This window comes from Malaclemys terrapin, chromosome 1 (assembly GCF_027887155.1).
Source record: "Malaclemys terrapin pileata isolate rMalTer1 chromosome 1, rMalTer1.hap1, whole genome shotgun sequence".
NCBI lineage: Eukaryota > Metazoa > Chordata > Testudines > Emydidae > Malaclemys > Malaclemys terrapin.
Genome location: NC_071505.1, coordinates 42431437 through 42444125, shown reverse-complemented (window position 1 = coordinate 42444125; position 12689 = coordinate 42431437). Strand labels below are relative to the sequence as shown.

Genomic DNA, 12689 nt, shown 5'->3' with positions numbered 1-12689 from the left:
CTGATCTTAAACAGCCAGCTAAATTAGTGTCCATTCTTTATAATCAGTTAAAGGCATAGTTTAATTAACTCTTGGTGTTGTATGACTTCACACCATGCTTGGGAATATTTCTCTCTTTGGTTTTGATAGGTTTTTTATTGATTTATTTTTGAATTCTTCCCCCATCCTTGGATTTCTACTGTATGTACATGTATCAGAGGGGTAGCCGTGTTAGTCTGAATCTGTAAAAAGCAACAGAGGGTCCTGTGGCACCTTTGAGACTAACAGAAGTACTGGGAGCATAAGCTTTCGTGGGTAAGAACCTCACTTCTTCAGATGCAAGACTTGCATCTGAAGAAGTGAGGTTCTTACCCACGAAAGCTTATGCTGTATGTACATGTTGATTATTAAAGTAAAATTATAAATATGGAAGGAAAAAGCAGTCGTTTGATATCCTTTCAGGCACTGAATTTTACCACTTTATTGTCCTCTGTTTACTCAGGAACCCTCCTCCTGATGTGTCACCCAGAGACCATTCCTCTCGCATGTAGTCCATGAATAAAACTGAGCACTATAATTGTCACAATCTTTTCTCACTCCGGTAGTTCAATGCATGTTCACAAACAAAATTCTTTCTAGACTGAAAACTGTAAACAGAAATGGATTGTTCTGTAAACTCACTTTATTCTATGAGCTTTCCAAATATAAATTGAATCAGCTGTATTTTGGGAGGATGGGGGTGAGAAGAAAGACACCACCATATACTTCATTGGATTCTCAGGAACAAAGAACAAAGTCAAAACTTGTTTTAGACTAGGCTTTATTGCTCAGAGAAAATAGAATGCCACCCTCAGTACACTGGCAACATTAACATTCCAAGACATCTGGAGAAGTATGTGGTTGAACATTTGCAAAATATTCACTGGAATGATGGTCTTCTGGTTAAGACACAGCATTGATACTCAGGAGGCCTAGATTCAACTTTGGCTCTACTGAAGACTTAGGCTTGGTCTACACTAACCCCCCAAATCGAACTAAGGTACGCAACTTCAGCTACGTGAATAACATAGCTGAAGTTCGAAGTACCTTAGTTCGATCTTACCTCGGTCCACACGCGGCAGGCAGGCTCCCCCGTCGACTCCGCGGTACTCCTCTCGCTGAGCTGGAGTACCGCAGTCGACGGCGAGCACTTCCGGGTTCGACTTATCGCGTCCAGACAAGACGAGATAAGTCGAACCCAGAAGTTCGATTGCCAGCCGCCGAACTAGCGGCTGGGTATAGACGTACCCTTAGTGTGTCAACTTGAGAAAAATCACTTAGTCTCTCTGTTCTTCAGTTGCACATCTGTAAAGTGAAGGTAATAATCCTGCCCTCCCTCACAGGGGAGCTGTGGGAGAATAAATCCACAAATACTTGAAGATGCTCTGATGCTACAACATTGGTAAGTACAATGATAGACAACAATGGATTGCAGAAACCATTGCTGCATCTTTTCATTATTTCATTTCCTCTTCCACAATAAATGTGGCGAGATCTACCGTGAAGTTAATTTGGAAGGTTTTTCATCACTCAGCATGTACATTCACATCTATGGAGTACAGCACTTCTAGCAAAAGGGTGCACCCCTGCCCTGATCCCTTGAGGACTTCTTACCTCTCTGTGCTAGATAGCCTCCAATTTAATGCTTAAGCCTGCCATTTTAGCACATTTGACCATTGTTTTAACTTTTGTCTCAAAGTCTTGCTGATCTTGAATGGAGTACAGGGACTCTGCACCTTAAAACGGGCCACTCCTGGAAGTATTTCTGTTAATCTTCCCAATTTCTCTAAAAATGTTTAGCATGGATTTTTTACCCTTGCAATTTGCCTTAGTCTAGTGGTAATTAGGTAATAAAAGGATCGGGTGGTAGGATTCCACCTAGAGCCAGATTTCACAGGAATATTTTTAGTTATGCATAATCCTGTAGATTAATTCTAACATCTATTTAACAACTATTTTTCTTACATAGCTTGTGCTTAAATAAAATTAAGGGATGAAATTATAGTAAATTATACAGTCAAAAACAGGTTATTGGATTAGGTGAACCACTAATCTGCTCCAATATGGCAGTTCTTATATAAAATACTCTAATATTTGTTTTTACTTCTTGTTTCCTGAGCTTCATAAATGAGCTGAATACATTTCTTGTTGTATAGGGGGGAGTAAATGCTAAATCACAGTTTAAAAACATTTAAGTTCATTAATACAACTCAGCCTATAAAATTAAGTATTTTGGTCTCAGGATATCAGAGAGACCACTGCATTGGTTTTAAAAGAAATAAACCATTTCCTCATACATATTGTTTCTGTTCAGACTGAGGTTGTAGTTTAATGTGTGGTTTCCATCACATTCCCTACTGGATAATATATTCCACATAACAAAAAGCAGCAGTCTGGCACATCTTGCAGTATTTGCTCAGCAACAAACTAATACTGAATTAGCAGAAAAAATAAAATGATCAAAGCCTAATAAATTGTCTAACCTCTTTTTAGTTTATCAGTAAGGCCTAGTCTACACTATGACTTTAATTCGGATTTAGTAGTGTTAAATCGAATTAACCCTGCACCCGTCCACACAACGAAGCCATTTATTTCGAAATAAAGGGCTCTTAAAATCTATTTCTGTACTCCACCCCGACTAGCGGAGTAGCGCCGAAATAGATATTGTCATTTCGAATTAGGGTTAGTGCGGCCGCAATTCGATGGTATTGGCCTCCGGGAGCTGTCCCACAGCGCACCATTGTGACCGCTCTGGACAGCAATCGAACTCGGATGCACTGGCCAGATAGACAGGAAAAGCCCTGTGAACGTTTGAATTTCATTTCCTGTTTGCCCAGCGTGGAGAGCACAGGTGACCACAGGTAGCTCAGCTCATCAGAACAGGTAACCATGCAGGCCGATAATCGAAAAAGAGCACCAGCATGGACCGTACGGGAGGAACTGGATCTGATCGCTATATGGGGAGAGGATTCAGTGCTAGCAGAACTTCATTCGAAAAGACGAAATGCCAAAACTTTTGAAAAAATCTCCAAGGGCATGATGGAGAGAGGCCACAATAGGGACTCAGATCAGTGCCACGTGAAAGTCAAGGAGCTCAGACAAGCCTACCAAAAAACAAAGGAGGCAAATGGTCGCTCCGGGTCAGAGCCGCAGACATGCCGCTTCTACGACGAGCTGCATGCAGTTCTAGGGGGGGCCGCCACCACTACCCCACCTCTGACTGTGGATTCCGAGGCGGGGATAATCTCATCAGCTACACCTGAGGATTCTGTGGACGGGGAAGAGGAGGAGGAGGACAAGCTTGCGGAGAGCACCCAGCACTCCGTTCTCCCCAACAGCCAGGATCTTTCTCTCAGCCTGACTGAAGTACCCTCCCAACCCAGTATCCAAGACCATGACCCCATGGAAGGGACCTCAGGTGAGTTTACCTTTTAAAATATAAAACTTGTTTTAAAAGCAAGCGTTTTTTAATGATTACTTTGCCCTGAGGACTTGGGATGCATTCGTGGCCAGTACAGCTACTGGAAAAGTCTGTTAACGTGTCTGGGAATGGAGCGGAAATCCTCCAGGGACATCTCCATGAAGCTCTCCTGGAGGTACTCCAAAAGAATTGCCACAAGGTTTCTGGGCAGTGTGGCCTTATTCCATCCTCCATGGTAGGACACTTGACCACACCATGCTTGCAGCAAGTAATCTGGTATCATTGCATGACAAAGCCTGGCAGCGTATGGTCCCGGTGTTTGCTGGCATTCAAGCAACATCCGTTCTTTAACTCGCTGTGTAATCCTCAGGATTGTGATATCGCTCATGGTAACCTGGTTGAAATACGGGAATTTAATTAAGGGGACAGAGGTGGCCGTTCCTACTGGGCTGTTTGCCTGTGGCTGAAAAGAAATCCTTCCCTGCAGTTAGCCAAGCGTGGGCGGGGGGGGGGGAATTGGCCCTGAGCTTTTCGCGTTTGGCTAGCAGGGATCTTCCCTGTTACCAGCCACGCGGTTGGGGGAGAGGTACAGCGATCATCCCAGAGAATTCATGACGGGAGGTGTGTGTGGGGGGGTTAGTTTGGTTTCTGCCGGGATCTTCCCTGATACCAGCCACGCAGTGGGGGGAGGGATAAAGCGATCATCCCAGAGAATTGGATGGGGGGCGGGTTAGTTTGTTTTCTGCTGCTGAAGGTTAACAGGAAAACCGCAGCAGTCAACGGGCTTTGCTTGGTATGTGGGAAAGGAGGGCGCAGAAGCCGAAAGACAATGGCTTACCATGGCCGCATGCAAGCTGAATTCTATTGCCCGGACCTGTGTCTGTGATCTCTAACACCAAAGTCACAGGCACTCAATATTAAGATGGAAAATGCGACCTTGTACTGAAATCACATGTGCTATGTAATGTGAATAGCGTTGTTCACCATGAAAGAGTATAAGCATTGTTCTGTAAAATGTATCATTTTAAAAACTTCTCTCCTTTTTTTTCAACCCTCCCTCCAGCAGCTGCAAATTTTTCAAGCCTCCCTCCCGAAGGCTCTCTCAGATGGGCAGCGGAGAAAGAGGATGCGAGACGAGATGTTCACGGAAATAATGGAATGCACCCGCAACGAAATAGCTCATTTGAATGAGTGGAAGGACACGGTATCTAAATTTAGGAAAGATACCAGTGAACGTGAGGTCATGAGGGACGCTCGAGATGAGAGGTGGCAGGCTGCAATGCTGGGGCTGCTGCATGATCAAACGGACATGCTCCGGCGTCTGGTGGAGCTTCAGGAACGGCAGCAGGATAACAGACTACCGCTGCAGCCGCTGTATAACCTCCCTCCCCCCTCACCATGTTCCATATCCTCCTCACCCAGACGTGTAAGAACGCGGGGGAGGAGGGGCTCCGTGCACCCTCCCACTCCACCCCAGTGGACAGCCCAACCAAAAGGCTGTCATTATATTGCATTTTTTCAGTGGCCCTTTACTTCCCTCTTACCCTCCTCCCAAACCTCACCCAGATTATAAACATAGGGAGAGAGCCAACAAGGTAATCAATTAATAAAGAATACATGATTTTTAATGATAGTGACTATTTTCTTTGAAAGCAAGCTGGGGGAAGGGGGAGGGTGGGTTCCTTACATGGAATGAGTCAATAAAGGGGGCAGGTTTTCATGAAGGAGAAACAAACTGAAATTTCACACTGTAGCCTGGCCAGTCATGAAACCGGTTTTCAAAGCTTCTCTGATGCACAGCGCTTCCTGGTGTGCTCTTCTAATCGCCCTGGTGTCTGGCTGCGCGTAATCAGCAGCCAGGCGATTTGCCTCAGCCTCCCACCCCGCCATAAAGGTCTCCCCCTTATTTTCACAGAGATTGTGGAGCACACAGCAAGCAGAAATAACAATGGGGATATTGGTTTGGATGAGGTCTGAGCGAGTCAGTAACTATCGCCAGCGACCTTGTAAACGGCCAAATGCACATTTTACCACCATTCTGCACTTGCTCAGCCTGTAGTTGAACTGCTCCTGACTCCTGTCCAGGCTGCCTGCGTATGGCTTCATGAGCCATGGCATTAAGGGGTAGGCTGGGTCCCCAAGAATAACTATTGGCATTTCAACATCCCCAACAGTTATTTTCTGGTCCGGGAAGTAAGTCCCTTGCTGCAGCCCTTTAAACAGATTAGTGTTCCTGAAGACGCGAGCGTCATGAACCCTTCCCGGCCAGCCCACGTTGATGTTGGTGAAACGTCCCTTGTGATCCACAAGTGTTTGCAGCACCATTGAAAAGTACCCCTTTCGGTTTATGTACTGGGTACCCTGGTGCTCTGGTACCAAGATAGGGATATGGGTTTCATCTATCACCCCACCACAGTTAGGGAATCCCATTGCAGCAAAGCCACCCACTATGACCTGCACATTTCCCAGAGTCACTACCTTTCATAGCAGCACCTCAGTGATTGTTTTGGCTACTTGCATCACAGCAGCCCCCACAGTAGATCTGCCCACTCCAAATTGATTCCCGACTGACCGGTAGCTGTCTGGCGTTGCAAGCTTACACAGGGCTATCGCCACTCGCTTCTCAACTGTGAGGGCTGCTCTCATCTTGGTATTGTGGCGCTTCAGGGCAGGGGAAAGCAAGTCACAAAGTTCCAAGAAAGTGCCCTTACGCATGCGAAAGTTTCGCAGCCACTGGGAATCGTCCCACACCTGCAACACTATGCGGTCCCACCAGTCTGTGCTTGTTTCCCGCGCCCAGAATCGGTGTTCCACGGCTATAACCTGTCCCATTAACAGCATGATCTCCAAAGCACCAGGTCCCGCGGTTTGATAGCATTCCACGTCCATATCCTCATCACTCTCACCGCCGCGCTGCCGTAGCCTACTCCTCGCCGCCTGGTTTTGCAGGGTCTGGTTCAGCGTAAACTGCATGATAACGCACGAGGTGTTTACAATGTTCATGACTGCTGTCTTGAGCTGAGCGGGCTCCATGCTTGCCGTGGTATGGCGTCTGCACTCTTCACCCAGGAAAAAAGTGCGAAACGGTTGTCTGCTGTTGCTTCCCTGGAGAGGGGGGAGGATATACCCAGAACCACCCGCGACAATGTTTTTGGCCCCATCAGGCATTGGGATCTCAACCCAGAATTCCAATGGGTGGAGGAGACTGCGAGAACTATGGGATAGCTACCCACAGTGCAGTGCTCCAGAAATTGACGCTAGCCCCGGTACATGGACGCACACCACCGAATTAATGTGCTTAGTGTGGCCGCATACATTTGACTTTATACAATCTGTTTCCAAAATTCAAGTTATATAAATTCGGATTAATCCCGTAGTGTAGACATACCCTAAGACTGCTAGAAGCCTGCAAGCAAAAACATCACTGATAGTGCACAGCATCAAGAGATCTGGTCTTTGGGAAGACTGAGATGATGCCAGAATTTGGAGTATTTCCACATGTAGGTCACTGGTTCAAATCCTTCCCAATCATCAGTGACAACCAGTGGATACCATATGAACTATTTAGTGGTCTATGTTAAACAACACAATAGGGTGGTCTCAGTCCAGTTCCCTGTGAAAAGGACCGCAGAAATTGTCATTACAAGTGACATTAAACATCCGTATAACAGACTTCAAGGATTAAATAAATGTGAATAAGAGATTTTAACCCTTCGATGTGGTAGGACAGAAGGCTGGTCTTGCAGTTGAGGAACTGTACCGGGACTTGAAAGATCTTGGTTCATTTTTCAACTGCACCACAGGACTTCCTGTCTCACCTTAGGCATGTCACTTAGAATGTCTGTGCCCATTTGTAAAATGGGGACGATACCTGTTTCGATCACAATTGTTCCTTCTAACCTTAAAATAATCTAAGAACCTCTTAGTCGGGGTTGAGGCACATTGGCAGGATCTTGCACACTTGCTACCCAGAACATACCAGTTGTGGAACTTTGCACAAGCATGATGTTCACTTTTTAAAGTGTTTTTTTGATTTCAGATACCCCATTATTTAAGACCTAGGAGGCCAGAAGTCAAAAAATTCTCAAAATGTGATAAGGGAATTTAAGACAAGCCACGCATCTGGAAGTGAAGCTTTCTGAGGCAATTTACCTTAGAAAGAGATTACTTAACACATTATCAAGAAGAAAGCATGTTATAGAAGGGCTAGGAAGAGGGTGTAGGGGGTAGAGAAATAGTAAGGTAAGCAAACCCATACCTATTGTTAACAAATATGGTTAATTAGCTTCTGTACCAGGAGGAGAAAAGAACACAGATAGCAGGAGCTGTCTATAGTAGTTAGCCTCACACATAAAAAAAAGCAGCCCAACGTACTATATAATCCAAATAATAAAATATGTAGTAGATCAATGAGATTTTCATATAGGTTATCGAATACTCCGTTTTTAAAATGACAACATTCCTATTTGTCTAGTGGCTCTGATTAATATATGAGTTATCAATAGCCGAAGAGTTCAAGAAGATATTTGTGCATTTGACAATTAAACCTCTAAACATTTTGTGGACAAGAAATGAAAGCTAAGAAAATTATCAAGATATATCTAAATAATCTTTGAGGAGTTATTATATAAAGAGTAAAGTTTTACATATGAAGTTTTAAAAAGCTAATTTTGAAATAGACAAAAATTCAGATTATTTCAAATTATAGGTTTTGTTTGTGGCAGGGTCTATGATTTTCATGTTTGGAAAACACTGTAGTTCCTACTATAATCTAAATAATGAATGAATGATTTAAGTAGATTTGCAATTTGAAATTACAGACTGTATGGCTAAATCGTAAATTCATCCCTAGTACAAAGTGGGATATTGCTTTCTGTTACGTTCCAGACAGCACTGTAAATGATCATGAGGCATGTACTGAAAACAGGTGTGTTTACAATTCAGACAATTCCTGGTAAATAAAACATTCTAGCTGAGCAGCTGAAACCTAACAGATCTACAGTATTTTTAAATAGGTTACATTTACTAGATTATTATAACAACAACATCTGATAGTTTTTTACTTCTAACAGTAATGGACACTGAAAAATGACATGTTTTTCTTTCTTACAAAAGCACTAGGTTTTTCAGCCTGATTAAAAACATAAAACATCTTTCTAGTTCCACAGTTAAAATTCTTAAAGCAAATGAAAATTTGTCCCAATTTAATTACTGTACACTGAATGTCATGTGTCACTTAGAAGTGAAAATTGCAGGTAGTCATATTTGATTTGAGGTGAGATGTCAGATTGGGTGATTTACAGCTCAATGACTAAACATTAATACAGCAAGTGTCATACTTTTACACTGGGTGCAACACCAATAAGTGCCCTACACTGATCTCAGAAATTCTCAAGATCCTCTTTCACACACCTTTAGAAACACCATGTACATGGTACTACCTTGGAGCATTACCATCAAAATAAGTGAATTCAAAGGTTGTAGTCAATTGCAGCAGCTGGGTGCTTAGCATTTTGGAAAAATCAGGCCATTTATTTTTAGGTCCTAAATATAGATTTAGGAACCTAACTTTAGGCACTTGTTTTTGAAAAATCTTGACCATGGGTTTCTCTGTTTAAATAAGTAAGATGAAATAAAAGAACTACTACAATATCCTATTTTGTTGCTGTTACTATCATCACATTACATTAGTGCCTACTGGGTTTTGTGACAATCTGCCATCACCTATATCAGTCACATTCAGGCTGGCACCCTACATGTCCCCAAAACAGTAAACACTTAAACTAATAGTTTACTAGTCTTCACAGCAACAAACCAAGTGGAATTCAATCCATTTTGTGGATTAAAAATAAATACATTCTGAAATATATGAAGATTTGAATCTATGTAAAAGTAAATACCCAGACAATTCTCTTTCCCAATAGCCCTTACGTATTCAAAAAGATCAAGAGTCAGAATCAAAGTATTCTGTCTGGAGACTGAATTTAAAAAGATTCTCTCCGTTAGCCTCTAGCGCAGTCATTAATAGAAGTTTGTTTAGTATCCTTCTAGAAATTGATTATGCAATATTTACAGAACCAAGTACAAAATGAAAAGATTTCAAATTTTAAAATAAACTTTCCAATAACTGAGTATTTTTTAAGCTACTGAAAAATCTAAAAGCATAGAGTAACACACTATCTTGGGAGCCTGCCCCAAATATATTGCACAGCAAATGAAACTTTGCTCTACCTTTAATAAAAGGCAAACAATCACATTATTGGTTCCCTGAGTTGTTAAGACACTGTTTCTCCTTATCTGGAGTCTGCATCTAGTAATAATCACTGAAACAAAATAGATGGATTGTCTCATTTACAAAACAATTCTCCTTTGTATTATATCCATGATTTATCTTTAAATGTATTTGGTCAGCACATTATTTTTTGCATGAAATACCTTTCAGAGTTTAATGTCATTTTAACATCTGTTTTGCCATGGATCATACCCTGCTGGATTAGTACTTCTAACAAGTCTTCCACTATTTATTTTTTTACTATAAAATGATCCTATATGCCCATATTTGACAATATAGGTGGATTTAACTGTCACCCTGAAAAACTTCTAATTTGTAAAGAAATTTTCTTCTGCTCGTTTCTACATGCCACTAGTGCCGTGCTGATTTTAAAAATGCACTGGAACCTACTTTAGAGAGTATCTGCTGCAAAGATAATCCTGTTAACACCGACATAAAATACAGGAAATTGATTCCCTTTGCAGAAACATCTGTGAAAATTATTATCAACATTCTGTTGAACGACTGCATTTTCTTCCTCCCAAACGTTCGGAGGCTCATTAAACAAACGCCTATTAAAGAGATCAACCTGTTGAAGGAACCAGAGATGTGCCCAGCCTAGAATATGGTAGTGTCTGAACAGGCTCCTCCATGCTCTGTTAGCGAGCTGGAAACTAATCTCAACAGTGCGGTGTGACCCACTAACACAAAAACACTTCACTACTGAACCGATCGATACAGAGACTCGGATGAAAGGTGGGCAGACGATGGCCCACAATCCCGGTCTCGGGCGTGTTCAGAAGAAGTTACGGGCGATTTAATACTTTATGGCACTTTAGAGACGTGCAGCGGGATCCCGGGGATTGCACCCCGACTGAGCAGGCACGCCTGGCTCAGGCTGCCAGTAGCGATCAACTGCTGCTGCTGCTACCGAGATGGGGGTCGCATTGCAGAAAACAAACCCAAAGCTCGCGGACCATGCAGCGGAGATGGAGCAGGGGCGGAGTGGGCAGTGCCCAGTGGCCAGGCGGGAAGTGGGGGCGGGGAAGGCTGGTGGGACCGGTGCCCGCGGCGACTCACCTTCTGCTGCCTCCGGGCCATGTCGGTGGGCTGCTTGGCGTTGAACGGGTACGCGATGCACCTCACTATGAACACATACAGCTGCAGCCGGAGTCGCTTCTCCTCCTCTTTCTGCAACCTCTCCTGCTCCTCCCTGCCCTCGCTCAGCACCGAGGGGCTGGGGCTCGCCGGTCTGGCGGAGCCGCTGCCCTGGCGCCCCGGCTCCCTCGCGCGGGGCTCCCGGTTGGGAGCCAGCAGGACTCGCGGCAAGCTACCGCTGCAGCCCCCGGGCGCCACCACCAGCACCTCCCGCCTCTCCTCTTCCAGCACCTCGTCGGACTCCTCTTCGCTGGAGGACGGGTCCAGCATGGTGCCGGCAACGCGCGGCCCCTGCCTGCGGGCGCGGAGCGAAAGGGAAGCGGCACGCACCTTTCCGGACACGTCGAGTTTTACACACCGACCAGTTCCTACCCGCGGCAGCCGCCAGGGAGGGGGCGGGGCCTGGGAAGGGGGTCGAGCTTGGGTTGCCTTGGGAATTGCTCTGGCCGGCTCCTATCAGAGCTCCGGCCAGCCTGTCACTTCTCCCCAAGCGACGGGGACGGGCTCCGCCCGCCGGCGGCTGCGGCGCCGCGCAGGTGGGGAACCTGTAGCGCCCACAACAAGCAACACGTGGAACGGAATGTTAATGGGGCTCGGCGCGCTCCGCCCGCCCCGCGCCGCTGCCGAGCCCGCCCAAGCGCTGTCTGGCTCCTGCTGGGAAATAAAAACAGAGGAAAGCTGTCGCCACCTGGATCCTGCTGATGTTGGGTCCCGCCGCTAAAGAAGCGTCGCCGCTCCGATTGCACCAGGAAAAACCCAGCCACAAAACAGGGATCCAGCCAACTTTTGCCTTCCCCCAGGTCCCCGGCCTGAGTAGAGAATGCTGCCGCTCCTGCTCCGCCAGAAAACAGAAATCCCAATCCTGATGCATCTTTGCACAGTCCCACTAAACCCCGGATCCAGCACTGGGATCCAGTTTAGCGTTGCCACTTTTCGGGGGGGGGGGGAAATTGGGAACAACTTAATCGCTATCATGGAAAAATATGCAAGTTGGTTAATACGATAATTTGCATATAAGCAGAAGTGTAATTGAGGTTTTGTTTGTGTTTTAATGTGTGGAGCTAGTGGTGGTGAATGAATCCATTTAATCTTCCCAGGTGAATGACATTTCCTCTTTAGCTTCCTGAACACACAGCCCCGCCAGCTGGGTCAGATTGGGGAAATACCACTCTTCTAAACTACACCCATAAAATAAACTGCCTGGGCAAATAGCCAAAATGAGATACCTCTCACAGTAGCTTGTGCAATGTTCAAGATATCATCCACTGGGCAGCTGCTAGGGCTTCACTGGCTTCCTTGAGCTTAGTTCCCCTTCTGGAGGGCTTGAATATGTACTTGTGCTTTGCTAGGTGCCTGGAGTGTGTCTCCTTCTCAAAGGGGGGAAAATAATAAATCTGCCAAAGAGCTACATGGTTGTGGCAACAAAAGGAGATATTGCTCATAGTAACTTGTGTAGATCTGTGAGCCTACTCTCTTAGCTGAGGAATTAAATATTTAACAATGGTGACATTTAAATTTATGATTAGTGGACATCTGAGTTAGCATTTCACTGAGATGAAAGGAGCAGTTCACACCTCTCAGCACTATTGGTCCCGGCTCTGTTTGTGAGGTTTTCTTCGCAACCTTAACACCTAGAGACTTTTTAGCCTATATTCTGGGGAACAAAATAGCTCCTTCAAAGACATTTGAATGCTTGCTGTTTTGGAGCCCTAACTACCAGTGTGGCTCAACAGTGATAGGTGTGTAACCTCTTGGCAAAGTGTGTGTGACTTCCCCCTCTCGGAGTTGAAGGTAACCTACTTTAAGGATTCATTCTTAAAT

At 44.8% G+C, this 12689-nt stretch overlaps 1 protein-coding gene across 4 annotated transcripts in view; it reads right to left on the bottom strand.

Moving 5' to 3' along the window:
- Positions 1–11295, bottom strand: part of CADPS2 (calcium dependent secretion activator 2) — a 576541-nt gene extending 565246 nt beyond the window's left edge. For all 4 annotated transcript variants that reach the window (XM_054023205.1, XM_054023212.1, XM_054023223.1 and 1 more), the window contains exon 1: positions 10791–11295. In XM_054023205.1, coding sequence (XP_053879180.1) covers positions 10791–11138 — 348 coding nt within the window. In that variant the 5' untranslated portion in view covers positions 11139–11295. The remainder of the gene's footprint in view (positions 1–10790) is intronic.
- Between the last annotated feature and the right edge of the window lie 1394 nt (positions 11296–12689).